At 43.4% G+C, this 26760-nt stretch overlaps 1 protein-coding gene across 1 annotated transcript; it reads right to left on the bottom strand.

Moving 5' to 3' along the window:
- Positions 1 to 1134: 1134 nt before the first annotated feature.
- Positions 1135 to 26760, bottom strand: pcif1 (phosphorylated CTD interacting factor 1). The gene is made up of 16 exons (XM_079556637.1): positions 26538 to 26760; positions 19131 to 19249; positions 17845 to 17969; positions 17679 to 17777; positions 16868 to 17049; positions 14016 to 14170; positions 13778 to 13925; positions 13370 to 13453; positions 13047 to 13146; positions 9918 to 10092; positions 9449 to 9609; positions 7873 to 7959; positions 6579 to 6763; positions 6402 to 6495; positions 5685 to 5860; positions 1135 to 1770 (listed from the first exon to the last, which is right to left on the bottom strand). Exons 1-16 carry the CDS (start codon positions 26618 to 26620, stop codon positions 1479 to 1481), a joined length of 2265 nt encoding a protein of 754 aa, XP_079412763.1. The 5' UTR covers positions 26621 to 26760; the 3' UTR covers positions 1135 to 1478.

Genomic DNA, 26760 nt, shown 5'->3' on the forward strand with positions numbered 1-26760 from the left:
ACCGTTCCACAGTCGGGGGGCAGCAGCAGAAAAAGCTCTGTCTCCTCTGGTTTTCATGTGCGTTTTGGGCACATCCAGAAGGAGCAGGTCAGCTGAGCGAAGTGCTCTGGACGGGGCGTGGACAGAGAGTAGCTCAGACAGATACAAAGGTGCCAAGCCATTTAAACATTTAAAAACAATTAAAAGAATCTTAAAATTGGGCATCTGACAGAGGAAACTTACATCTACACGATATTGCTATTTACGGAAATAAAACATGCTTTACAAATAAATGACTTCCAAGCTGAGCTCTCCCCCTCCTCACACAGGCTACACTGGGATATTAAAGCTGCACAATGCGACTTATGTGAAGAATATGAGTGGCTAGCTTCACACCTGGTGGCTCTTATGATGCTTCAGGCTCAGTTTTATTTCAGTTTTTTAGGTTTCCAGAATGGTATGTATACGTAACCATGGAAACGGTTCAATCAGCAAACCCTATTGATCCTGAAGCATCCTAAAGGCGCTGTGCTGTGCTAACCACCCAGGCATCTGCTGGGTCACTACATAAATATGTTTATTAAAAACACATAGTTTGGCCCCAACACATTTCTAGCTCTCACAATACTTCCAGCAAATATCAGATGAATTATTTGCAGGCTTCAGGCCCATGTTCAGCTTCAAGCGGCGGCAAAGAAGCAGGAACAGCCCCAAAATAAACTTCTCATGTAGATTCTACTTTTCCATCAATCAATAAACATTTAGATGAAGATGCAACGAGGTCTGTTTTTTTAAATGTTTAGGACAAACTCTGAGGTGGCAAAAATGTACAACAAAAAATCAGGGCATTTTCTCTAGCCTTAACCTAATCTAAAAGCTTCTGGACTGTAGAGATAACAGCTTTCAAATGAGGCATTACAAAACTGATATAAACATTGTTTGTGACATCTTCATAGTTTATGTAATTTTTTCGTTGCTTTTTTGTGACTTGTAACTTTGTCATTGCTTTTGTTGCCATTTTGTCTTGTTTTCGTCACAGGAGAAAATGTTCAGGAGTTTTTGTTTGGAGTGTGGTGCCTGTTTTAAAGCAGACGATCGTGAGACTGACGGTAAAGAGGAATAAAAGAGGCTCCTGGAGTTTTATCCAAATACTGTATTTATTTCATATTCATTCAGCGAAGAGCGCCCCTGTCTGACAGTCCGTTAAACCTTCATCAACAAACGAGACTAAAACATGTACAACAGCAGCCCGCTCCGCAGTGACTTTAATAAATAGAGCTTTACTTTAGTGGAAAAAGGCAGAAACACAAACATGCACAACAGAAACCATAAAAAACATGGAAACGACGACACTTTGGTTTAGTTTAAACTGTACATATTTACAGCCAATCAGAGCGCAGAACAGAGACAGATAGAAAAGTTCATTTTTCGTCACAAACTTTAAAAAATTAGAATTTCACTAAAAAGGCCCCGCCCCCTGCTACAGTGGCTCCAGCGGCTCACACGGCGGCCATCTTGGGGCTGCTGTTGCTGTTGTTGTTGTTGTCGTGGTGACTGTTGTCGTGGTTGTCCTGGAGACCGGGCGTTGCCACCGCTTTGGGGGCAGGGGCAGAGTCCGGGCCCGGGGGGGCGGGGCCTGGCGTGGAGGTGGAGGAGTTTGTTTTGGGGGGTTTGAAGGCGGAGCCCAGCTCGGCCACGCCCTCTGGAGTTGGCGGCCATTTTGCAAAACCAGCGTCGTTTTGAAGAAACAAAACTGCGGTGCCGTGGACGGCGCGGTACGACATGTCCTCCCTATGGCGGAGAGGGGGAGGAGTTAGTGACAGAGGCGGGGTCAGAGACGGAGTAAGCATCAGAGGGAGGAGTTAGAGGCGGAGTCTCACTTCATGACTTTTAATGCCCAAATACTATATTTCATGTAGAGGTGGTAAGCGTAACAGTACAAGTAAAAGTAGTGACCAAATATTTACTCAAGAGCAAAAAATAAAAAGTTACTTAAGTACTATGAGTACTTTCTGTCAAACTCAATCAGACTTTGACTCAATGAGAAACAAAACATGAAATGCACCTGTTTTATGCAGCAACATGAGAGTCTGGGTAAAATGTGACACGGGCAATGCATTTCTTTATGATTTTTGGCAACAATAGTAATTCAAGGGCGCTGATTTCAAAAATCAATGTTGCCAATCCCAATTCTTGCGTTAACACGGTCAGACCGATTTGAATTGGGCTCGGCAACATTGACTTTTTAAAATCAAATCAAATTAGTAGAAATAGATTTGTTTGTTTGTCTCAAAACTAAATAGTTAATCATACAAGCCTGTGTTTAAATTTGGGAAATTACAGCTTACAAACTTACAGCTCGTCAAAACCCCAAAATCAAAATGTCTGAAAATTCAATTATTACATGAAATAAATACAAAAAATGATTTTAAACAGATAAATGTTGGTCCTTTGAAAACTATAATCACGCATAAGCATTTAGTACTTGGTTTGGGCCTTTTACTTGAATGACTGCTTTAAAAAGGGACTATACGGAGTTTAAAATGTTAAAATGATGTATTTTCCTCCCCTTACATGTTCCTCCATGTCCTAATGTGTAGAATGAGCTCAGACCTGTTCACCACAACTGCCTCTAAAATCCTGCACTCAGAAAGGTGTTAATTCGGGTCTGAAGTGCCGTCATGCACGAGCTTAATACAGAAGCTGCAGTTACACGTATGACCTGAGGTGGCAGTAGTGAGTATAAAAATAACTAACTTGCATCTAAGCCCCTTCAATGCGCTGTGGCATGGATGCTCTCAGCCTGCGGCACTGCTGAGGTGTTATGAAGACCAGGATGCTTCAACAAGAGGAACCTGACATGTGAAGTCCATGTCCAGGATCCGTCTGTGTGGAGGCTCTGGATGAACTGACTCAGCCTCAGTCACTCCTTGTGAAGGTCCCCACACTTTTGAATGCCCTGTTCCTGACAGTCCCCTCCAGACTGAGCTCATCCCGAGATGTTTCTGAGATGTTTCATTTGAGGTTTTTACAATCTGTGTTTGTTGTAATTTTGATAATTACGGCTCAAAGGGTTGATATATCTCACTTTGCAGGATGACTTTGGCTCACAGCTTGTAAAAAACACAAATTCAAAATGTCAGAAAATTAGAATATTGTGAAAAGGGGCTTTACTGTCGGCTCAAAGTGTCTCCTTTCATCAGCCGTTTCATCCCACACTTGCAAATTGTCCGTGAGACTTTAAATGGTGTCAGTGGTTCAGTAGGATTCACGATCATGGGTTCAGACCGCTGACCTGACAGTTGTGCAGAAAACCATCACTGACAAAAGCCTTAAAAAGGTAAAAGCAAAAGAAGTTGAATGTTCTCAAAGTGCTGGATCAAAGCGGGAAAAAGGTGCACAGGACACAGGGATGAGCTCAGTCTGGAGGGGACTGTCAGGAACAGGCCATTCAAAAGTGTGAGGACCTTCACAAGGAGTGACTGAGGCTGGACTCAGAGCATCAGGAGCCTCCACACAGACGGGTCCTGGACATGGACCTCACATGTCAGATTCCTCTGGTTGAATCGGTTCTAATTTTTGTCCTATTTTTATTTATTCTTATTTCCTTATTGTTGTAATTCCGCCCATTAAGATTGTTGCTTTTACTTACTGTACATAAGATACACATACTTTTCCTGCATATTTCCTGTCTGTTTCGCACACCTCGAGTGATCTTATTGAATGCCAATTGTAACAAGTCAATGTCTCCGTTGTGAGATAAAGTATTATCTTCTCTCTTGAAGCCTCCTGGTCTTCATAACACCTCAGCAGTGCCACAGGCTGAGAGCATCCACGCCACTACGCATTAAGGCAGTCATTCAAGTAGTGATGCACGATAATGCCAATTTGAACCGATAACCGATAACCGATAATTCCGCATGTCCCGATACCGATAACCGATAATGACACCGATAATTATGTATATATATTTGCACTTTATTTTTTGACAAGAACTCGATGTAACAGTTCACAGTTCTGCCCAAAATATATTAACTCTACCAAGCAATATACAAGTGTATAAATATAAATCAAATAATGAGTTTTACTTTGGGTTTGAGTCTCCACCTTTTTCTAAAGCTCTGGTTTTACAGTTCCATCATGAGCAGGTCTGTCTCTGTTCATCTGTGTCACATCTTATTTAAAAAAAAAAGAAAAAAAAGAAGAATATTACTACTACTGCTTAATTCCTAGTATTTTTCTTTTTGTTGACATCATACTAATGAATTCTTATTTACAATGCTGGAATATAATCCTGCATTGGGCTCATTTATGCATTTGTGCCTCGTGTGGTAAAAAAAAAAAAAAACGAGCAGCGTGGCTCATTTCATCAATGTAAAACTCCTCTCGTTCATAGCGCTTTAATCGGGGGGTTATCGTGTTTATTTTATCAGAAATGCTAAGATGATACATGGGTGTTCAGGCCCCGCTGTGTTCCAGTAATGCTCACTTACGTGAGCGGGTCCGCGGTTCGCATTTCCTCGTCTTTTTCTCATGTTGCTGCGGTGCTAATGTTGAAGTTACTTCGATGTAAAAAGTCGAAAAACTCTTCCTTCGCGGAGAGAGCGCCTGACAGCGCTGTTTTGCTGGAATACTCGTCGCATTTTTCAGCTAAAGCCGTGCAAAAGTCGGCCGTGGAGAGCGTATATCTGCTGCTGTAAATGTGCTGTCCTGAGTCTGCAGCAGCTCTGGGCTGCAGGACGTGCGGGGCGGCGCCGCCGAGAGAAAGGCAGCGAGCTGGAGCCGCAGATTCAATGTAATTTGAGCTTATAATTATCGGGCCTAATTATCGGCCGAATTTTTTTTTATCGGCTTTATCGGGGATGGCGCCAAAATGCCGATAAATGCCGATAATTATCGGCGGCCGATATTATCGTGCATCCCTACATTCAAGTCAAAGTACTGAGTACATATGCAGGATTATAGTTTACCCCACATTTTTCTGTTTAAAATATACTTTTTTTTATTGATTTCATGTAATATTATAATCTTCTGAAATGTTGACTTTGTGGTTTTTACAAGCTGGAAGCCATCATTTTCTTGACATATGTCATTTTGCATGTCACGAGTCTGTATTATATTAGTTTCACATTAATTAAGTTATATTACAGAAAAAACCTTTTCACGATATTCTAAGTTTCTGAGTGTGGTCAAATCAGTCAAATCGATGATCTTTGATGACTGATTTGACAATATCAATGCAAGAAATGGGCTCAACATTAATTTTTGAAGTCAGGAATTAGTAAAAGTTTTTTCAGTTTTTAAGCACAGATTTACTCAGTGACACGAGTTGTTTTTTAATGAGTGAAAAACAGATACTTCTATTTTATTATTACTCAAGTCAAGTAATAAGTACTGCATGTGTTCAGTTACTTGAGTACGACCCTCCTCTGATGAAATCATTGCAGATCTCCAAAAGTGAAATATTTGTGGTGTTAAAATCAAACAGAAAAGAGGATTTGACAAAACGAGAAACTTTGGAGCAAAAAAATGTGGTCAATTTCAGCCAACGGCAGCAGAACACGTTTTAGATGATTTAGTTTTAGAGTTTTATTATTTGATGAACTTAAACAGTAACAAATGAATGATGTCATTAAAAGTCATTAAGTGAATAGGCCTGGATTTTGGCTTCACTGAGTGGCTTTTAATGTGGGAAACCCTCTCACCTCTTGCACGTGTGCTGTGACCCGGAGCGATACTCGTGCTCGAAGGCCGGGACGTGCAGCTGCTCGCGGAGGAAGCGGCTGGACTCCATCCGGGTCAGAGCCGGCGTCTCTGGGTCCCTCCAGTCCGGCACGAACACCACAAAGGACAGAGGCTCCGAGGACGAGGACAGCAGCTCCTGGAGGGCGCCACGGCAACGAGAACCAGAGAGAAGAGGCGGGTCAGAACCAGAGGAAAAGCACTTTACCCTCTTAAATTCATTTGCCATGACGATTTAGAAAGTGATGAGGTCATAATGTCAGGGGGAGCAGGGCCAAGACAACTCTATGGGAGAAATACAGTTCTGGTAAGAAATCTCCAAAACAAAAATGAACAAATGTTTTTACTTATCACATTTATTAAACAGAGCTAATCACCGATAGGCTTTACCAAATCCGCTCCACAAATCTAAAGAAGACTAAAGACTAGAGGAAGACTAAAGGAGGCCCTTCTACAGGAGGCTCTTCTAAAAGGAGGCTCTTCTTCTAAAAGGAGGCTCTTCTTCTAAAAGGAGGCTCTTCTTCTAAAAGAAGGCCCTTCTTCTAAAACGAGGCTCTTCTTCTAAAAGGAGGCTCTTCTAAAAGGAGGCTCTTCTTCTAAAAGGAGGCTCTTCTACAGTCACACGCTGCAGTCACTCCGTTCTTCAGAGAGAATCTGGTTTAACCCAAAGCTGGACTCACCTCAAAGTGCGACACCATGGCTTCCATCAGTTCTTCACAGAACGGAGGGTTGGCCTCGAACGACCCCGAGGCCGGAGTGAAGGACAGGAACGGCCTGAGGAGAGGTTTTCATTTAAACCTTGAACCTGGCTGTGTCCATTATTCAGAAAGCTACTTTAGTTCATGTTGGTGACTGACCCGCGGGAGCCGAAGAAGCCGTCGGTGTCGCTGAAGGCGGAGCAGAACTGTTTGTAGTAGGAGTTTAGCGGCGACGCGAAGCACTCAAACGAAACTCCAAATCGTCTGTGCAGAACCTCAAACACCGACACCGGCAGCGCCCCCTGCAGACCGGCGCCCTCATGTGCCCCACTGCCGAACATCACCTGAGGAGAGGGAGGAGACAGGTGAGAGCAGAAGCTACATTATCCGTAATCATTTATGGAACTTTTTTAGCTTTGACAGAAGACTTTGAAGGCCGTCTGTTTTGACAGATAGAAAATCAAGCTGTAATCAAAATAAAGACTCCTCTTACCCCCTGCCATAACCAAGTGCATTTTCTCTGGTTCAGCTTTACCTGAATCCAAAATCTTACAGCCTATAGGCTAAAGCTAAGACCTACACAACTGATGTAGAAGGATCTTTTTCCTTGTATTGTTGCCTCGTTGTCGTCACTTCGATTTTTTTTTCACTGCTTTTTTGTTCTGTTGTGTTTTCGTCATTTCTTGTCACTTTTCTGTTGCTCTTTATCTTTGCATTTTCTACGCTTTTTTGTCACTATTTTTGTTTTCGTCTCATTTTTGTTGCTATTTACACTTTTTTCATAAAAGCTTTTAGATTTGGGTAAGGCCAAAGTGGAGAATATGTGCTCGGTTCAGGTAGAAGTTAAAGCAGTACTAAGTAACTCTTCCCCCTAGAGGCCATAAGCGCAACTGCAGGTGTAGTAGCAAGTTACGATTTTTTAACTTATTAATTGTCTTGGAGAGTAAATACTACGCTGACGGGAAAGGCGAAGGGAGAGAGGGTTACTGTGCATCCAATTATACAATGGAAATATTTTTTTTCACTCAAACTTGGCTCTAAATACTGTTTAAAGTGACGTTAGCCCGCAGTTAGCTTTGCCCGTTAGCATGTTAGCTTCTTCTTCGTGATTCCATTAGTGTGTATTGCTTTCTCCGCACCGGTGGCAGTCAAGTTGCAAACATGGTTTTCTGGCCAGAGACACCAGGGGGAGATGAAAGACCCTCCAATCATCCCATAAACACTTGTATGACCCGCACAGGGACTACGGAAAGGATTTATTAAGGTAAATAAGTTACTTAGTACTGCTTTAAGAGGTTAAAATGAACTATTGGGAGTTAAAGAAAATAACTGTGCATGTGTTCATTACACATGTGTAGGAGCTAAAAAAAAAATCATCCAAATCTGAGAGGATCACCTGGGAATATTCTGAGAACTTGGTTGATTTGGGACAGAAAGTATGTGTGAGTAGTACCTGATATCTCTTGAGTAAACACCAGACTCTGGACAAAAACTTCTCAAATCGAGGATCATCCACACAAGAGTAACGATACAGCAGCTCCTACAAAATAAAACAAGAGTAACGATACAGCAGCTCCTACAAAATAAAACAAGAGTAACGATACAGCAGCTCCTACAAAATAAAACAAGAGTACTGCTGCGTCCACACCAAACGCGTAGTTGTGACACTTGTCACAAATGTCACCGAGCGTCAGGTGCTCTGGCCGTGCTCGGAGCGTGTTCGTAGCCTCTTTGAAGTAGCTCTTGCCTGAAATACACCTGCTACAATTCATTGTTGATTAAAAGTCTGCAATAAACCACAAAATGCGTGAAGCCCGGCTCAGTGTATGATCGTCATAAAGCTGCTCTATGTCGTTACGGCTTCATTGACGTTATTAGTGCATAATGCTTGTTTTCATGGGAGAAAACCGGAGCTCAATGCGAGCTAACTGAGCTAACTGAGCTAACTGAGCTAACTGAGCTAACTGAGCTAACTGAGCTAACTGAGCTATGGTTTTCTCCCGGAGCTAATTGTAGATGATGTGAATAATAAACTACAACATCAGCCCAGCTCAGTGTGTGATCATTGTTCTTTATTGACTTTATTTGTGCATATTTCTCATCTTCACGTGAGGACCGGAGGTTTAGCTTAGCATTAGCTTCCTCTGATGGTAATGCTACAACAATCATCCTCGAAGCCCAAACATTCCCAGCGCAGATTCAGCCACTGAAATAACTTTTCTCATCGCCGCTTTTAATCCTGGATGTTTAGGTAAAGAAGCACTGGTGTCTTTGTAGAAGTCCCAGCGCTGCTGTAGCTCCGGTTCACAATGAAGCTAAACCTCCGTGTCTTGTTTACATCTGAGGGGCCGGCAGAGCATCTGCCCCGGTGGCTCAGCTACAACGTGCGTCACTGCTGGGGAAAGCTCCTGATTGGTCGACGCTCGTCAATTTCTCCAAAAAATTCAACATTTCCCAACTCTAGCGTCGGCTGCGCTGGACGCACAGGAGGCGCGTCAAAAGCTCACCATGTGCAAAAAGCTTCAAAACGCGCCGCACAGGAGGTGCGTGAGGCGCCGCACAGGAGGCGCGTGACTCGCTGCGGGACCTCTTGACGAGGCGCGTCCTCCAAGTATTTTAAATGTAAACCTGACACTTTGGAGGCGCCGGCCGCGTTTGGTGTGGATCCAGCAGCTCAGGGGGGAGTCAGTCAGGTGTCAGGGGTGAGTCAGGGGCAGTCAGGTGTCAGGGGGGAGTCAGTCAGGTGTCAGGGGGGAGTCAGTCAGGTGTCAGGGGGGAGTCAGTCAGGTGTCAGGGGGGAGTGTCAGGTGGGAGTCAGTCAGGTGTCAGGTGGGAGTCAGTCAGGTGTCAGGGGGGAGTCAGTCAGGTGTCAGGGGGGAGTCAGTCAGGTGTCAGGGGGGAGTCAGTCAGGTGTCAGGTGGGAGTCAGTCAGGTGTCAGGGGGGAGTCAGGGGCAGTCAGGTGTCATGGGTGAGTCAGGGGGGGGTCAGTCAGGTGTCAGGGGGGAGTCAGGGGATCAGGGGGTCGTACCAGTTTACTGAAGTGCCCGCGGTTCACTTTGACCATCTCTCCTTTGAAGCGCAGACAGGCCACGTCGTTCTCAAAGTGCAGCTCCACTCTGGGCAGGACCGGACTGGGCACCGAGAGCCGCAGCGGGTAACAGTAGACCAGGCGGGCACCGGGCACCGGGTCTGAGGGAACAGGGCAGAGATTTTACGAATACGAACACTTTATTGTCCACCAAGGTAGAAATTTGTCTTTGGCATCACCTTGAAGACACATAAAAACACATCAACATCCAGAAACATCGTCACGTGGCACCACAGTTCTTGTATCACACGTGGCAAAGTCATTTTGGGGGCGGAGTCTGTAGTGTTAGTGGGAGGAGTTACCTGTGGGCGCCTCGATGGGGGGGCGGGTCTGTGGTGTTAGTGGGAGGAGTTACCTATGGGCACTTCAATGGGGGGGCGGAATCTGTAGTGCTAGTGGGAGGAGTTACCTGTGGGCGCCTCGCTGGGGGGCGGCGTCTGTAATAAGCCCAGGTGCGTCTGTCGGAGGCGGCGACTGTAATCCGCTGAGAGCTGGTAAATCTTGGAGCAGATTCCTTCGACCGAGTCTTTAGCCACCGCCGCCACATGAGGCCCACATTGCAGCCGCAGGTGCTCCAGGCGCTCCTGTAGCACAAAAGACCTGATTAATACTACAGAGAGTACTACTACTGCAGCCGCAGGTGCTCCAGGCGCTCCTGCAGCACAAAAGACCTGATTAATACTACAGAGAGTACTACTACTGCAGCCGCAGGTGCTCCAGGCGCTCCTGCAGCACAAAAGACCTCATTAATACTACAGAGAGTACTACTACTGCAGCCGCAGATGCTCCAGGCGCTCCTGCAGCAGAGAAGACAGGGCTCCAGACTAACATTTTATGTTGGTTGCGTCGGTGCGCCCAAGTATTTCCACGCCCCCTTTTAGTGGACTAGTCGCTGTTCAGGGCATGTTTTTGGTCGACCATGAAAGTTTCTCGTCGGGGGCCCTACTACTCAGTCCACACTCGGACACGCAGCGGCTGCCGCCGGTGCTGCTGCGGCCCGTGAGGCTCTACGGGTCGATGGCAGGTTACAAAACATGTCTAATTATCTTACAGCCACCTTTTGTAATCCTTGCATAACTGCGATTGTCTAATCCAGGGCTCGAAATGCACTTTTTTTCTTGGTAGCACACAACCAAAAATAATAGGGAAGCTAATGGAAAGAAAAAAAAAAAACACTGTGTACACCGTATTATGCAGGGTGGCCCTAACCTGGCTAACACCAGACTCTGTGTGCGCTCCAATCATTTGGAACTGCACAGCAGCCTGGGGACCATGGACCAAATGTTCGCATGGATTTGGGAACCAATCACAGAACGAGGAGGGACGGCGAGATGATGACGCACTATTCGACATACGGAAGCTTGTAGTTTATTTACGGATAAAAAAGAAAAAGTTTATTTACGGATGAAACATGACAGCAGCAGACACAATGGTATTTTTCGATCAAGCTTTAGACCTTGTTCTAAATAGTTTAGCTCGAAAGTTTACAGCGGGTACGTCACACGTCATCAGATACAATGATACGATTGGCTGTGGCCTCGTGCAGACGCATGATAGACATTCGTTGCGCCCAATAAACGGCTATGGACGATCGTAAACCACACCTCTCCTACCAGAACATGAATTGGTGGTCCCCAGACTAAATATCACTTGTGATTTTAGTCTGGTGTTAGCCAGGCTAGTGTGGCCCGCCATCTCTGCATAGGGTGACCAGTTCTATTACACTGGTAAAAGTGAGGACACATACGAACATCTACAGAAAAAAAGCTTTAAAACAATGTTACATTAAATTAAAATGTACAAAGCATCATTATTGTTGCACTGGAACAGAAAATATCCTCATCATTGAAAGGTCATCACTGGCCTTAAAGCCTTTTAAAAATGATTCAGTCACATGGTGCACCTGTGGCGTCCATGGTGACACTGAGGAGGGACTGACTCTTTCTCCTTTTCACGAGCTTTGTGAAGGACAGAGATACACGTGTCTTCCCTGTTTATCAGTGCGCTCCCTCCAAACGTGTAGCTACTCGGTTGACAGATCGCACTGAGCAGCTGACTGGTGGGTCTGTAAAGTGCAGAGGATCTGGATGGTGCGTCTCTCAGTGGCTGTTGCTGATAGGGAGGCAGAGGTGCTGCTGCTCAAGTTATAAAACCAGACAAATGCCCAAAAGGGAGGACGAGCGTTTTTCGACCCAGGGCTCAAAAACCAGTACAGTACATGTATGCTTCAATGATGGTACAGCCCTCGTACCGCAGCCACTCAAACACGCAAGCCTTTTTTAAGGTAGCTCCTGAAGGCTTTCTTTTAAGGTGGACTGTGCATGTGCGCTTTGCTGCACTGCGATGAGGAAGAAAATCTTGCAGTCGGGAACAATTCTATTTTTAGATCGCATAGGCATAAAAAATTGGTCACAATACGTTTGTTAAGTGTAACGTCACGACTTCCGCTCCTGAGTCCTAGCATACTGGCTAAAATGCCAGAAAAACAACATTAAAACAGTCAATATTTCTGAAACTCAACGGGGAGAGACTGAACCTTATTTCTCAGACTCATTCGCCCAAAATGCCGCACCTACTGCTAAAGAATTATTATTTACTAAAGTCGGTACTTCCAGGGTTAGCATCTATCTCTGCTAAGTACCGATTTGAGTAAATAATACTTTTTTATCAGTAGGTTCAGCATTTTTGGCTAATGGGCCTGAGAAATAAGTATGTTCAGTCACTCTCTGTTGAGTTTCACAAATATTGGTTGTGGTGTTAGAGTTTTTTGTTTTTTGTACTCTGTCGCGACTCTGTCGCGACTCTGTCGCGACTCTGTCGCGACTCTGTCGCGACTCTGTCGCGACTCTGTCACGACTCTGTCACGACTCTGTCACGACTCTGTCACGACTCTGTCACGACTCTGTCACGACTCTGTCACGACTCTGTCACGACTCTGTCACGACTCTGTCACGACTCTGTCACGACTCTTGGGAACATTCCTTGCACATTCCAAGGCTTGAATTTTAATTTCTGGATATTTTGGAGCCGAGCCAGAACGGATTGAAGAGCTTCCATTACTTTCGTATCCGGCGTCATTGCCAAACTACAACCAGCAAATGCGGCGCAAATGTTTGACGTCACCTACAAGCCCCGCCTCCCCCGCTCACTGAATGGTTGGTAGAAAGTCAACCGATATAACGCAGCCACTGAGATCAGACCCAGACGTACATGAGGGGAAATTATAACTGACCGGAGTTTACGGAGGGCTAAGGCCAGGCTACATTAACGCAGTCACTCAAATAAAAAGGGGCCCAAACCAAGTACTAAGTACATATGCATAATTGTAGTTTTCAGAGGACCCACATTTCTGTTTAAAATCATTTTTTAATTGATTATATGTAATGTAATATTCTAATCTTCTGAGATGTTGAATTTGCTGTTTTTACATTTCTCATTTTGCACGCAATAAGTCTATATCATACATTAGTTTTACATTTTAAGTATTACAGAAATAAATGAACTTTTTCATGATTATTCTAATAAATAGTAACATTACCATATAATCCTCTTTGGAAGCAGAGTGGTCTCGTCGGAGCCAGTTCATCGTGTCTTCAGCGTTCCACTTCACCACCTTCCTGCTCTCAGGGCTGGCATTCCTGAGGACACACCCACCATGAGGACACCCCACCACGAGGACACGCCCACCACGAGGACACGCCCACCACGAAGACACGCCCACCACGAAGACACGCCCACTAGAGACGGTCATCTGTCCTGGGTTTGGACGCTCGGCCTCTCGTCTGATTCTCTTGCAGCAAGAGGCCAAACTAAACCCAGTCCAGACGACGGCTGAACATTCGTCTGTGTGTGTGTGTGTACCTGGAGTCTATCATCTTCTTGGCCGCCTCAGCGTACTTGAACAGCAGTTTTCGGGCCTCTTCCTTGTATTTGATCCGAGCCAATCTGAAAAACATTTGGACGTTTAAACTCTGTAGATTAACTGAAACATGGAGCAGATACAGATCTGTTTGTAATCAGCGCAATGCACGGAATCCCCCCGACAACACTTGTCTTGTCTATTGTCTGTTGTCATGTGGTCTCCCCCGTCTCAAAAAGCGCAACCTGCCCTGGGACGACAGATGAAAGTTAGCCACTCTGGCATATTTACATGTAGACTTTCATTGTCCCATCTTAACTTCGGTGACGTTTGGGTGACATTTTCCCCGACGATAAGGTGCCTTTCAGGGGAAAATTGTGTGCGTTTGGTCTTGCTGGGGTGATATTTACCGTATGGGGATGTCGCCCATCACCTCCCTAAACATGGAGGGGGAGATGGGCGGGTCGCACTCGCTCGGCAGAAGAGGGTCCAGGCCTTTGTCGATGACCTTTCTCTCCAGGAGCCAGCGGTTAAAGGACTCTCGAGGAGGGTCTATACCTGCACACACACAAGGACGGGTGTGTCACAGTATCCGCAGGAGTAGCAGTAGTCGTCGTAGTATTAGTAGTGCAGTAGCAGTAGCAGTACCCTCTCGTTGCAGGCACAGCTCGTGGTAGTGCTGCCGCAGCTTGGTGACCAGCTGAGCTCTCTGTAGTTCGATCTCTGGATGAGGAGGCAGCAGAGGAAGAGGAGGTCTTTCTTTGATCACTGCATTAGTCTGAACATCCAGGTCCCAGTAGATCCTGCAAAATAAACCTCACTACAGTCAAAATAAAGTCTACCATGTTCAAAATAAACCTCACTACAGTCAAAATAAAGTCTACTATGTTCAAAATAAACCTCACTACAGTCAAAATAAACCTCACAACAGTCAAAATAAAGTCTACTATGTTCAAAATAAGCCTCACTACAGTCAAAATAAAGTCTATGTTCAAAATAAACCTCACTACAGTCAAAATAAAGTCTATGTTCAAAATAAACCTCACTACAGTCAAAATAAACCTCACTACAGTCAAAATAAACCTCACTACAGTCAAAATAAACCTCACTACAGTCAAAATAAACCTCACTACAGTCAAAATAAACCTCACAACAATCAAAATAAACCTCACTACAGTCAAAATAAAGTCTACTATGTTCAAAATAAACCTCACTACAGTCAAAATAAAGTCTATGTTCAAAATAAACCTCACTAGAGTCAAAATAAACCTCACTACAGTCAAAATAAAGTCTATGTTCAAAATAAACCTCACTACAGTCAAAATAAACCTCACTACAGTCAAAATAAAGTCTATGTTCAAAATAAACCTCACTACAGTCAAAATAAACCTCACTACAGTCAAAATAAAGTCTATGTTCAAAATAAACCTCACTACAGTCAAAATAAAGTCTATGTTCAAAATAAACCTCACTACAGTCAAAATAAAGTCTACTATGTTCAAAATAAACCTCACTACAGTCAAAATAAAGTCTATGTTCAAAATAAACCTCACTACAGTCAAAATAAAGTCTATGTTCAAAATAAACCTCACTACAGTCAAAATAAACCTCACTATAGTCAAAATAAACCTCACTACAGTCAAAATAAACCTCACTACAGTCAAAATAAACCTCACAACAATCAAAATAAACCTCACTACAGTCAAAATAAACCTCACTACAGTCAAAATAAAGTCTATGTTCAAAATAAACCTCACTACAGTCAAAATAAAGTCTATGTTCAAAATAAACCTCACTACAGTCAAAATAAACCTCACTACAGTCAAAATAAACCTCACTACAGTCAAAATAAAGTCTATGTTCAAAATAAACCTCACTACAGTCAAAATAAACCTCACTACAGTCAAAATAAACCTCACTACAGTCAAAATAAAGTTTACTATGTTCAAAATAAACCTCACTACAGTCAAAATAAACCTCACAACAATCAAAATAAACCTCACTACAGTCAAAATAAACCTCACTACAGTCAAAATAAAGGCTACTATGTTCAAAATAAACCTCACTACAGTCAAAATAAACCTCACAACAATCAAAATAAACCTCACTACAGTCAAAATAAACCTCACTACAGTCAAAATAAACCTCACTACAGTCAAAATAAACCTCACTACAGTCAAAATAAACCTCACTACAGTCAAAATAAACCTCACAACAATCAAAATAAAGTCTACTATGTTCAAAATAAACCTCACTACAGTCAAAATAAAGTCTATGTTCAAAATAAACCTCACTACAGTCAAAATAAAGGCTACTATGTTCAAAATAAACCTCACTGCAGTCAAAATAAAGTCTACTATGTTCAAAATAAACCTCACTACAGTCAAAATAAACCTCACTACAGTCAAAATAAACCTCACTACAGTCAAAATAAAGTCTACTATGTTCAAAATAAACCTCACTACAGTCAAAATAAAGTCTATGTTCAAAATAAACCTCACTACAGTCAAAATAAAGTCTATGTTCAAAATAAACCTCACTACAGTCAAAATAAAGTCTACTATGTTCAAAATAAACCTCACTACAGTCAAAATAAAGTCTATGTTCAAAATAAACCTCACTACAGTCAAAATAAAGTCTACTATGTTCAAAATAAACCTCACTACAGTCAAAATAAAGTCTATGTTCAAAATAAACCTCACTACAGTCAAAATAAAGTCTATGTTCAAAATAAACCTCACTGCAGTCAAAATAAAGTCTACTATGTTCAAAATAAACCTCACTACAGTCAAAATAAACCTCACTACAGTCAAAATAAAGTCTACTATGTTCAAAATAAACCTCACTACAGTCAAAATAAAGTCTATGTTCAAAATAAACCTCACTACAGTCAAAATAAACCTCACTACAGTCAAAAAAAAAGTCTACTATGTTCAAAATAAACCTCACAACAGTCAAAATAAAGTCTACTATGTTCAAAATAAACCTCACTACAGTCAAAATAAAGTCTACTATGTTCAAAATAAACCTCACTACAGTCAAAATAAAGTCTACTATGTTCAAAATAAACCTCACTACAGTCAAAATAAACCTCACTACAGTCAAAATAAAGTCTACTATGTTCAAAATAAACCTCACTACAGTCAAAATAAAGTCTATGTTCAAAATAAACCTCACTACAGTCAAAATAAAGTCTATGTTCAAAATAAACCTCACTACAGTCAAAATAAACCTCACTACAGTCAAAATAAACCTCACTACAGTCAAAATAAAGTCTACTATGTTCAAAATAAACCTCACTACAGTCAAAATAAACCTCACTACAGTCAAAATAAAGTCTACTATGTTCAAAATAAACCTCACTACAGTCAAAATAAACCTCACTACAGTCAAAATAAACCTCACTACAGTCAAAATAAAGTCTACTAAGTTCAAAATACACCATCTATCTATCTAGTCTATTGGTCTAGTCATGGACACTAGGATCCAGTGGTACTCACACAGCGGGTTTGTAGGGGGCGGGGCTGGGTGTGGAGGGCGTGGCGGGGGCAGCAGGAGCGCCCGGTGTGGCGGGTGCAGTGGGTGTAGACGGTGTAGAAGGCGAAGTGAGTGTCTGCTTCTCCTCCGGGGCCCAGGGTTTGACTCCAGGTGTGGAGGGAGAGATGGGCGTGCTGGGCTCCACCTGGAACACACACAGGACCAGTGTGGCAGTCAGTCACGGGGCCAGTGTGGCCGCTCTCAGTCACGGGACCAGTGTGGCCGCTCTCAGTCACGGGACCAGTGTGGCCGCGCTCAGTCACGGGACCAGTGTGGCCGCTCTCAGTCACGGGACCAGTGTGGCCGCGCTCAGTCACGGGACCAGTGTGTACTTTATTGATACTTTTTTGTTTAATTTTTAGCAGCTTTTCATAGCATTTTTGTGGCTATTTTGACACTTTTCAAGGAGCTTTTAGATTTGGATAAAGCCAAACTGGAGAAAATGTGCTCAGTTCAGGTGGGAGTTAAGCGGTTTAATCCTCTCCCTGGACCAAAAAGCCAAACTTGGATCTAAAGAGATATTTTTCAGTTCCTGTTTTTGATGCTTTTACTTTTGCGATACCAGTAGAACCTGAACATTTTTTCCGATACCAAACTGGTGTGGTTTAATGGTCCCCAAGCCTAGTCATGAGTGAAAAGGGTTTGTGTGACGATTTTTCTGATTTTTCTGTGTGTGGGGGCTCTCAGGTTTGGGAAATCTGCCCACGATTCTAAAATCTTCTCGTGTGAACCAGGTTTTATTGAACCTGCAGAGAGCTGGTTACTCAGACAGACCTTGGGCCGCTTGTTGCTGCTCTGCTCCTCTGACATCCGTCTCTTTCGGCCGTTGGCGTCGCCTTCTGCAGGCGCTGCGTTCAGCCCCAGCGGGTCAGACTGCGGAGAGAGAGAGGTCAGTGCTGTACAGGGTCAGAGGTCAGGGGTTAACAGAGGACACACTCACGATGACGTCGTGCTGACCCAGGACCGGCACCTCCCACAGGCTCTGATTGGTGAATCTGTTGAAGTAATACGGACGATTCTCTCTACGACTCCAGCATTTAGACCAGCCCGCCTGCACCAGCTCATCTGCAACACACACTGCAGAGATTAGCCTTCTCTGCACCCAGTTAAGTCAGTTTAGTTTATTGGCGTAGAAACCCCCACCTGAACCAAGCCCATTTCAGGGCTGATAGTCTAACGGCAAGAAACACGCGGACGTGCGCGTACCATAGAGTATCACTGGGCATAAAGAACTGGACAATCACTGGAAATTGACAACAATGTCACACATTGCAGTCTGACTTGCATTATAAATCTATTTCTATAATGTGCTTCTCCAATATTGTGTATCTGACAGATGTGACAATGTCAGACATATTAAAGTGGGGGTTCGGATAAGGTTTGGAAATGAACAGCTCATCATCGTAATTCTCCTGCTTTCTAGAGCAATTCACAAGGTGAAAATGGTCCATTAACCACTTTAAAAAGGAACATTTTATAGTTTTACTGTTGAAATAAAACATTTTAAATAACTAGCACAATGTCACTCACTGTTTTAGCTCTAATGATAGTTCTGAACATCACTGTAGGGCAGAGACAGGAGCAACCAGGGGATTCTACTATTTTGCTAAACTTATCTATTTTTTTTCCATTTAATCTCATTTATGGTTTTTAATGACTTCGTTTAAAATTATTTTATCTTTTTAGAATGACTAGTTTGGTTTATATTTATTTATTTTTATACTGCCGATCTTATGTACAGCACTTTGGAAACACTTTTATAAAATGTGCTATATAAATAAAGTGGATTGTATTGGATGATCGTGGTTTGTATCACCTTCATCCTCTTCAGTTCACACTCACAATGAATGTTTAAGGCCAGACGCTGCAGTGAAACAGACTCATTTCAAATCATTTCAATGTGAAGCTTTAGCTGTAGATTACTCACATAAATAGGCCATTTTATGTCATTCAAACGTCTCTGTGTTGTTGTGTCAGGAATTAGATCTGTTGGATATATGTGATTCCAGCTGTAGAGGAGCCTGTAAAGTGTGGAGTCTGTCGGAGCGACTAAAGTGGAGATGCTGAGAAAGAGTGGAAGGAAAACGGCCGTAAAGTTGAGTCACTTTGTCTGCGCCCTGTGTAGATTTCTCTCGTGTTTAGCCGCTGCCGTCTCCCACAAAAGGAAATGACCATATTTGGATGACAGCCTTTCGTGCTACACGTGGACCCTAAACATGACGTTACCTGGAAGTTCTGGAGGCTTGGTGGCCGTGTTTGGCGAGAGGGGCGGAGCTTGTGAGGAGGCGGGGCCGGCGTCTCCCTTCACTGAAGCCGGATCAGACGCCATCTTGGACTCGTCCACTCTGTAACCACACATTTAGGACGTCATTACGGGACCAGCATGGGTCAAAATGATGAAAAACAAATGATGATGTCATCACCCACTGCGGTCACCTTTATTATCTACATCTAACCTTTGTCTGACTGATGTTGCTTTAGACACATTTATTATGCAAACATGTTTTACTTATTAAAACTTCAGCTTGAGTAAAGGATAACATACATGTTTATCTGAAATCTTACAAAATGTAACTCTTATTGGAAATTCTGACAATTATTCCAAAGTATTTCGTGTACAGGCGATAGAACAACCACTTCTGATTAACAAAGTGTCGCGCTGTTTTGGGGATTTAGCTGTGCAACAATCCAGACCATTCTTCATGATGTTTGTAGCACCGCTGCGTATTCTGTGCTATAGCTATGGACAAATGCTATGGCTCGTTTAAAAGGGGAGACTCTCCGCTCTCTGTAGGCGACAGCTGTGGAGACGAACAGCACACAGAGAGCGCGGGAACAGGAGCTAAAATGGCGGATTGTGTTGATAAATCATTCGCGGGGACTTTGCGGTGAGCTGTTGTGTGATCCGGAGTTCACGTAGAACCGTATTCTACGTGCCTCGGTTCCTGAGAAATCCTGAGCTTAACAGGCTAGTTTTGATCAAAATCTGTTTGTTTACGCTGTTTTAAGTGCTTTACGGTCATTGTCCAAGCTTACAACGCAATAGTGTTCAGGTGTCAGTCCTGAGCTGCAGCTGAGCCGCGCCGCTACAGATGGCTGAAAGAGGTTTTTTAAGCGTCATTTACTTCAGTTCTGTTCATCACAGAGCCCCCAAAATCACCCAGAATGTGTATTAGAGTGTCTAGTTTCTTAATCATTTTTGGCACTCAATGTGTTAAATAACGTTTAAACAACTTTTGACTACACGATCTGGTTTGCTTTAAGGTCCCATTCAAGTCTCTGTATTAAAAAAGGCACTATACCTGATATTTTTCTTGTAGAAAAGAAAATTGTCCATTTGGCACCAGTGACGCCAGTTTGGTATCGGATTTTTGCCCCAATTTCTTACGAATTCTTCCTTATTTTTTCCCTAATTTTCATTACTTATATTTTGTCGGCTTTCATCCGCTTTTTTTCAAAATGTTCCCATATTTATTCTTCATTTCTGCCCCTATTTTTTTATTTAACTTTTTTTCACGCATTTTTTGTGCCTTAACCTATGGTAGCTTACAGCCTGCAGGCCAGCCTCATTTGTAAGAAAGACCTACAAAACTGACTGCAACATTTTTGTCGCATTGTTGCTGTGTTGTTGTCACATTTAAGTGTTTTTGTGGCTTTTTTATTGGGGGTTTGTTTTCTGGCCCTTTTTTGTTTTCGCTGTTTTGTTGTTTCTTTGTTGCTTTTCGGCCCTTTTTTGTGGCTTTTTGGTTGAGTGATTGTTGCCTTTGCAGAACGTTTTTGTCGCTCTTTGGTCAGTTTTTTGTGTTTTTGTGTTTTATCTCATCAAAATGTGCTTGGTTCCGGTGGGGGATAAGAAGTTCATTTTGCCACAATTTCTTCCAGTTTCCCTTATTTTTTCCCAAATGTTCCCACATTTCCCCCACATTTCTTGACATTGAACCCGATGTTGTTCAAGTGCAGATCTTACAAACATTATTGTTCTGTTTTAGATGACAAATATTTTAGTATAGGTATTGGGAAAAAGTATCGTTCAGGTATCATGATCGAAAACCAAGTATTGTTAAAGTACCAGTATCGGGGAAAAAATTACGATGCCCAGCCCTAGTTGTACTTTGGGATGTCCCGACCCGATATAGAGTAGCCGTTCTGGACATTGAGAGCATCAGATTGGATTTAATGACTGGATCGGGTCAGATTCCCTAAAGACGTCCTGAATCTGCAGTGGTTTCATCAAAAAAAGTTTTGTTTTTTTTGTGTTTGAAAGGTTAAGACGGAGTTTGGATCACAACATTTTAATTTTCTGGTTTCCTCTATCATTGTTTAAAAAAAAAAGGCTTCAATAAATGTAAATATATTGATAAATCAATAAGGTGGCTATTAAAGCACATCATACTTTTAAAAAGGGACTATACAGAGTTTAAAGAGGGGGCATTATGCTTTTTTCAGCCACATAGCACCAGTCTATATCACACTACAATGATGACGAAACCTTCTGTTGGTCTGTAAATGCAGTAAATTAGAATAACTGCCTTGTATGAAATTGCTCTTTCAAAATGGCGGTAGCAAATGACTTGAAATAGGCCTCTGTCTCTTTAAGAACCTCTGACCCTTTCCGACACGCCCCCTCCACACGCTGTCTGTGGCATCACAACAACACTCCGCTCGTTGTCTCAACAGTATTGAAACTACGATCGGTGCATTTTATTTTTTATTGTTGGAAAGGACCTACTGTTTATCACTTTGTGAACAATGGCCACACAGGATATTATTTGGAGACAAACCTTCCACACAGGACGCTTGGAAGGGGCTCTTGCCTGAAAAATAACTGCTGTTTGGAGGCTCTCTCTTTGTAACTGCCATGCCCTATGGATCTGTAACTATACCCCCATGGACGACACCAGGATCTGCAGGAGCCCATACGATTCAAAAGACGGACATTATCTGTGCAGGTGGACAATGGTTTTTCGAGGTTACCCGTTAGCTTGTTATAATCGACTACAGCTCATTGTTGATGAAAAGTCTGTAATAAACCACACATGTGTAAAGCCAGGCTCATTGTGTGATCATCGTAAAGGCTGCTTCGAGTAGTTGCTGCTTTATTGACGTTATTTGTGCATAAAATGCTGCCTGTTTTCAATGAATGTTGTGAAGGTGAAGGTTGTTAGCTTGCCGTGGCTAATAGTGCCTTAGCTCCGGGAGAAACCACTCGGCTACGACTCACTGTAGATGAAATGTGAGCAATAAACTACGAAATCAACAAGCCCGGCTCCGTGTGTGATCATCATAAAGGCTGCTTCAAGCAGTTGCCTGTTTTAGTGACGTTTTCAATGCATAATATGCTGCTTGTATTCAGTGAATTTTCCCGTTAGCTTGTCGCGGCTAGCTTGTTAGCTCCGGGAGAAAGCCACTCGGCTATGACCCATTGTAGATGAAATGTGAGCAATAAACTTCCAAATCAACAAGCCTGGCTCCGTGTGTGATCATTGTTAAACGGTTCTTTATGTGTGTGGTGGTTTTATTGACTTTATTTGTGCATATTTCTCGTTTCCACGTGATGACTCGAGGTTTAGCTTAGCATTAGCTTTCTCCGGAGGCTCTGTGCATCATCAAGGCCCAGCGCAGAACCAGACACTGAAATAAGTATTCTTGTCACCGGTTTTAATCCTGGGTGTTTCGGTAACAGAAACACTGATGTGTGTCTTTGTAAAAGTCTGCTGTGGCTCCGGTTCACAACACATGAAGCTAATCCTCCATGATGACTCTGTTTACGTCTTAGGGCTAGACACTGCGGGGAGGGGGTTCTGCTGAGGAGCAGTGGTTGGTTACTCGGCTGGTGACGAAAGGTTGGAGGCGTATCCTGGAGGTCGAGGGCGTTTCCTGAAGGAATCAGGCGTTTCATCCCTAAAATGGCCGCCATCAGAGTTTTTACAGATTACTCGAAAATACGTGAATGTGCCAAGGCAACACTTCAGGCATGGTTTTAATGAGGGAATGACTTAATAACATGATGTAAAGCTTGAAAGTCGATTTTGCATAATACCCCCCCTTTAAAAATGTTAAAATGAAGTATTTTTCGCCCCCTACATGTTCCAGCTCAGACCTGTTCACCACAACTGTCTCTAAAATCCTAGCCTGGCTAAGGCCAGACTAAAATCACAAGTGATATTTAGTCTTACTAAAATCCTGCACTGTCACTCAGAAAGTTGTTACTTCAGGTCTGCAGTGCCGTCATGACGAGCTTAATATAGAAACTGCAGTTACGCATAAGACCTGAGGTGGCAGTAGCGAGTATATTCCATCTAGTCCCTTTAAAATAAGAACTTTGTGTAACTCTCAATCACTTTATTAACTACATATAAACACAGAGGCACAGCGCCGTCGTGTGGGGAACAACTGGAGCTGCATCTACATCAACTTTAGAGTAAAATATTCACTTTAAAATAATGTTACTCGAGTAGAAGAAAGAAGAAGTGATCTGGATAATTAAGTACAGTTAAAGTCAAAAGTAGAGTAAAACGTTGCTTGTAAGCGCCTGGTAAACACCCTAAAATAGTAAAGCTCACAGAGTTAAGGCCTCTTCATACTCCACAAGACGCGAGAACTTTGTTCTCGCACCCAGAGCTGCGAGAGCAAAATGATGTCATTTTGCTCTCGCAGCTCCTGTTCAGCAGGTCTTACTGAAACATCAGCTCAGCAGAACTATTTCGGCGAGGCTGCGAGAACTCTGGCTGTGATTGGCTGGATTTTTAGTGGGCGGGGTTATTTTGGCGGAAGCGGGAAGCGAGAATCCAATGTTTACGTCCTAACACCGGTGCGGAAAACGGAGACAACATGGATAGTTTTGCATGTTTTGCAGTTTTGTATGAAGAGGCCTTAACTCACAGAGGAACTTTTTTACTCGAGTACGAGATACTTCATTAATATTACTCCAGCAGAAGAGGGCAGCGGAGATGGATTTATACAGGCAGCAGGAAGTCAAATTTAATTAAATTTATGCACATACTTCATTCCTTAAAAGGGGCTATAGGGACTTTAAAAATGTTTAAATTATGTATTTTCCTCCCCCTACATGTTCCTACATGTCCTAATGTGTAGAATGAGCTCAGACCTGTTCACCACAACTGCCTCTAAAATCCTGCACTGTCACTCAAAACGGTGTCACTTCGTGTCTGAAGTGCCGTCATGCACGAGCTTAATATAGAAGCTGCAGTTACACATATGACCTGAGGTGGCAGTAGTGAGTATAAAATGGCCAACTTGCATCTAGCCCCTTTAAGATTGGACAAATCAGAGCTTTTGAGCAAAAAAAAAGTGGTCAATTTCAGAACAAACTGCAGCTGAATCAGTTTCAGAGCAGTCGTTTCCTAAAGCGATGGTCACAGGATGATTTTTGAAACAACATCTTTACATTTCTGACATTGAATTTTATGATTGAAAACAGGCACATTTTAGTGAAATTAAGTGAGTGATTTTGGGGTCCCGGCCTGAGAGGTTTGGGAACCCCAGTAAAAACTGTTGAGCCATGTCATAATTTTACTCTAAAATTTAGATTTGATGCCAGTTTGGATCCAATTCAAAGTTTTTAATGATATTTAAGGCCTCACTTTTAGCACAATTCATTTAATGCTTTTTAATGCCCAGTGGAAACAGTTTTCAGTAAAAATGTCTGAGATTATGGTCAGAATAGTTTTCCTTGACTATAAAAGCACATTTTAGAAAAACTGTTTATATTCTGAATGATGAATAATGTAAACGGTGAGTGATAGTTTCTGAAGTGAACATTGTTTTTAATAATGTGATTGAAGTAATGCTACTATTATTCTGTAAACATTTTATTCACTTTTATAAAGACATTACATAATGTTTGCATTTTATGCCACAATTTAACTCCAAAACATTGAAACAACATTGAACCTGATGAACCTGATATTGTAAACATGCAGATCTCCCACACAGAACTGGTCTGTTTTCTGGTTCTAGATGACTAATAGGTCTCGCTCAGGTATGGCAATCAAAAAATATTTTGCGGTGCCCAGCCCTAGAGGCAAGTCCGTGATGTCATTCATTCATTTATCAGTCAATGTGCTGCGGTGGAAGCATGTCTGTTTAAAATGAGCATAACCTCGTCCGGGGCTAGTCCTGGGGTTAGGGCCGTTATGGACCAGGATTAATGTGGTAGAAGCGGGGGTCTGACCGGGGTCAACAGACCTGGAGGCAGGTCTGGGGTTTAGGGGCAAGTGTATGGTAGTTTAACAGCTCTGGAGGGTTAGCAGGGTTTAAATTCAATGCTTTTTAATGCCCAAATACTAGATTTTGTAATTACCACAAATGAACAAAAACCTGTATATTTCATTTCTTACCATTTGCAAACATTTCATCATCAGAGGATTTAGATTTAATGCCAGTTTTAATCAAATGTAATGCTTTTAAATGACATTTAAAGCCTTCATTTGGGCATGACTTGCTTTTTAATGCCCCGCGGAAACACGGGGGCAGGTTTATACCGTAGTGTGCGGAAATAACCCGCTCTTGGGTTAAGGGGTAGTTTTATGTAGCCTATACCGTATATGTGGTGGATAAACAGCTACGAGTGAAAATGTAGGTTTATACCGTAGTGTGCGCTGGGTAAACAGCTGGGGGTAGGAGGGTCGGGGTAGGGGTAGGGTTACACCGTAAATACGTGGTAGATAACTGGAGGTTAGCTGTGGGGTTATGTACCGTATATGCGGTGGATAAACGGGTCTAGGGTTTAGAGGTAGTTTATACCATTAACACGTTGTGCGGGAGATAAACAGCTCTGGAGGGATACTGGTAGGTGTGTGTTCCGTAAAGCGGTAGATAAACAGCTCTGGGGCAGGATTGCAGGGTTAGGGGTGGGTTTATGCGGTAGATGAGTAGGTTTGGATAGGTTTATACCGTAGTGTGCGGTAAACAGCTCTGGAGGGTGAGCGGTAGGTTTACACTGCACATATGCGGTAGATAAACACCTCTGCAGCGGCGACAGCTGTGGAGACGAACAGCTCACAGAGAGCGCGGGAACAGGAGCTAAAATGGCGGATCGTGTTGATAAATCATTCACGGGGACTTTACAGTGAGCTGTTGTGTGATCCGGAGATCATTTGAGCAGGAAAACCCGGTAAATCGCTCGGTAAAAGCGCTGCTGTTTTTCTGTCGAGCGCAGCGCAGCGCCATGGTTACACGCATGCGCCGTGAGGCCCGCGCGCACAAACACGGAGGAGGAGGCGGGAAAGCGGGGGGAGGAAACAAAGGCTTCGGCTTTAGCTCCGAGTCTCTCCCCGAGCCTCTCATAGCAGCTCCAGACCGCGGCAGGAGGGCCTCGCAGCGGCCTGTCCGAGCCGTTCGTGACCCGGCTCTGTGGAGGGGCACCGGGGCCGTCCGCACCGCTCACACGGCCTCGCAGCAAACGCCACGGCTGCGGTTGTTGTTGGCGCTGCTTCGCACTTAAGATGGCGGACCCGCCCCTGCCCAGCGCTGCGCTCCCTGCAGAGGTTTATCGCGTTTATTTCCGAGCAGAGCCGCGCTGTGCCGGGCTAATCGTGCCCCTCCGGTGCCTCGGTCCACTAGCCGGGTCACGGGACCGAGCCGGACGGTTCTGGGCCGTTCTGGACTCACCTGGACTGGGTTAAAGCGGAGCGCGGTGGGTCCTGTTCCTCAGAGTCTGGTCTTCTCCTCTGCTCCCTCCCCGTCTCAGACATCTTTACAGGGAGCCGAGCACGGCACTGCGCATGCGCCAACACTGACCTGCTTCCGCCGCACAGCCGCCGCCATGTTGGGACGGGCAGTGTGTTCAGTTTAACATAAGTATTATTAATATGTATTCATTAAAAAGGACAAC

This window comes from Gobius niger (genome assembly GCF_951799975.1).
Source record: "Gobius niger genome assembly, chromosome: 5".
NCBI lineage: Eukaryota > Metazoa > Chordata > Actinopteri > Gobiiformes > Gobiidae > Gobius > Gobius niger.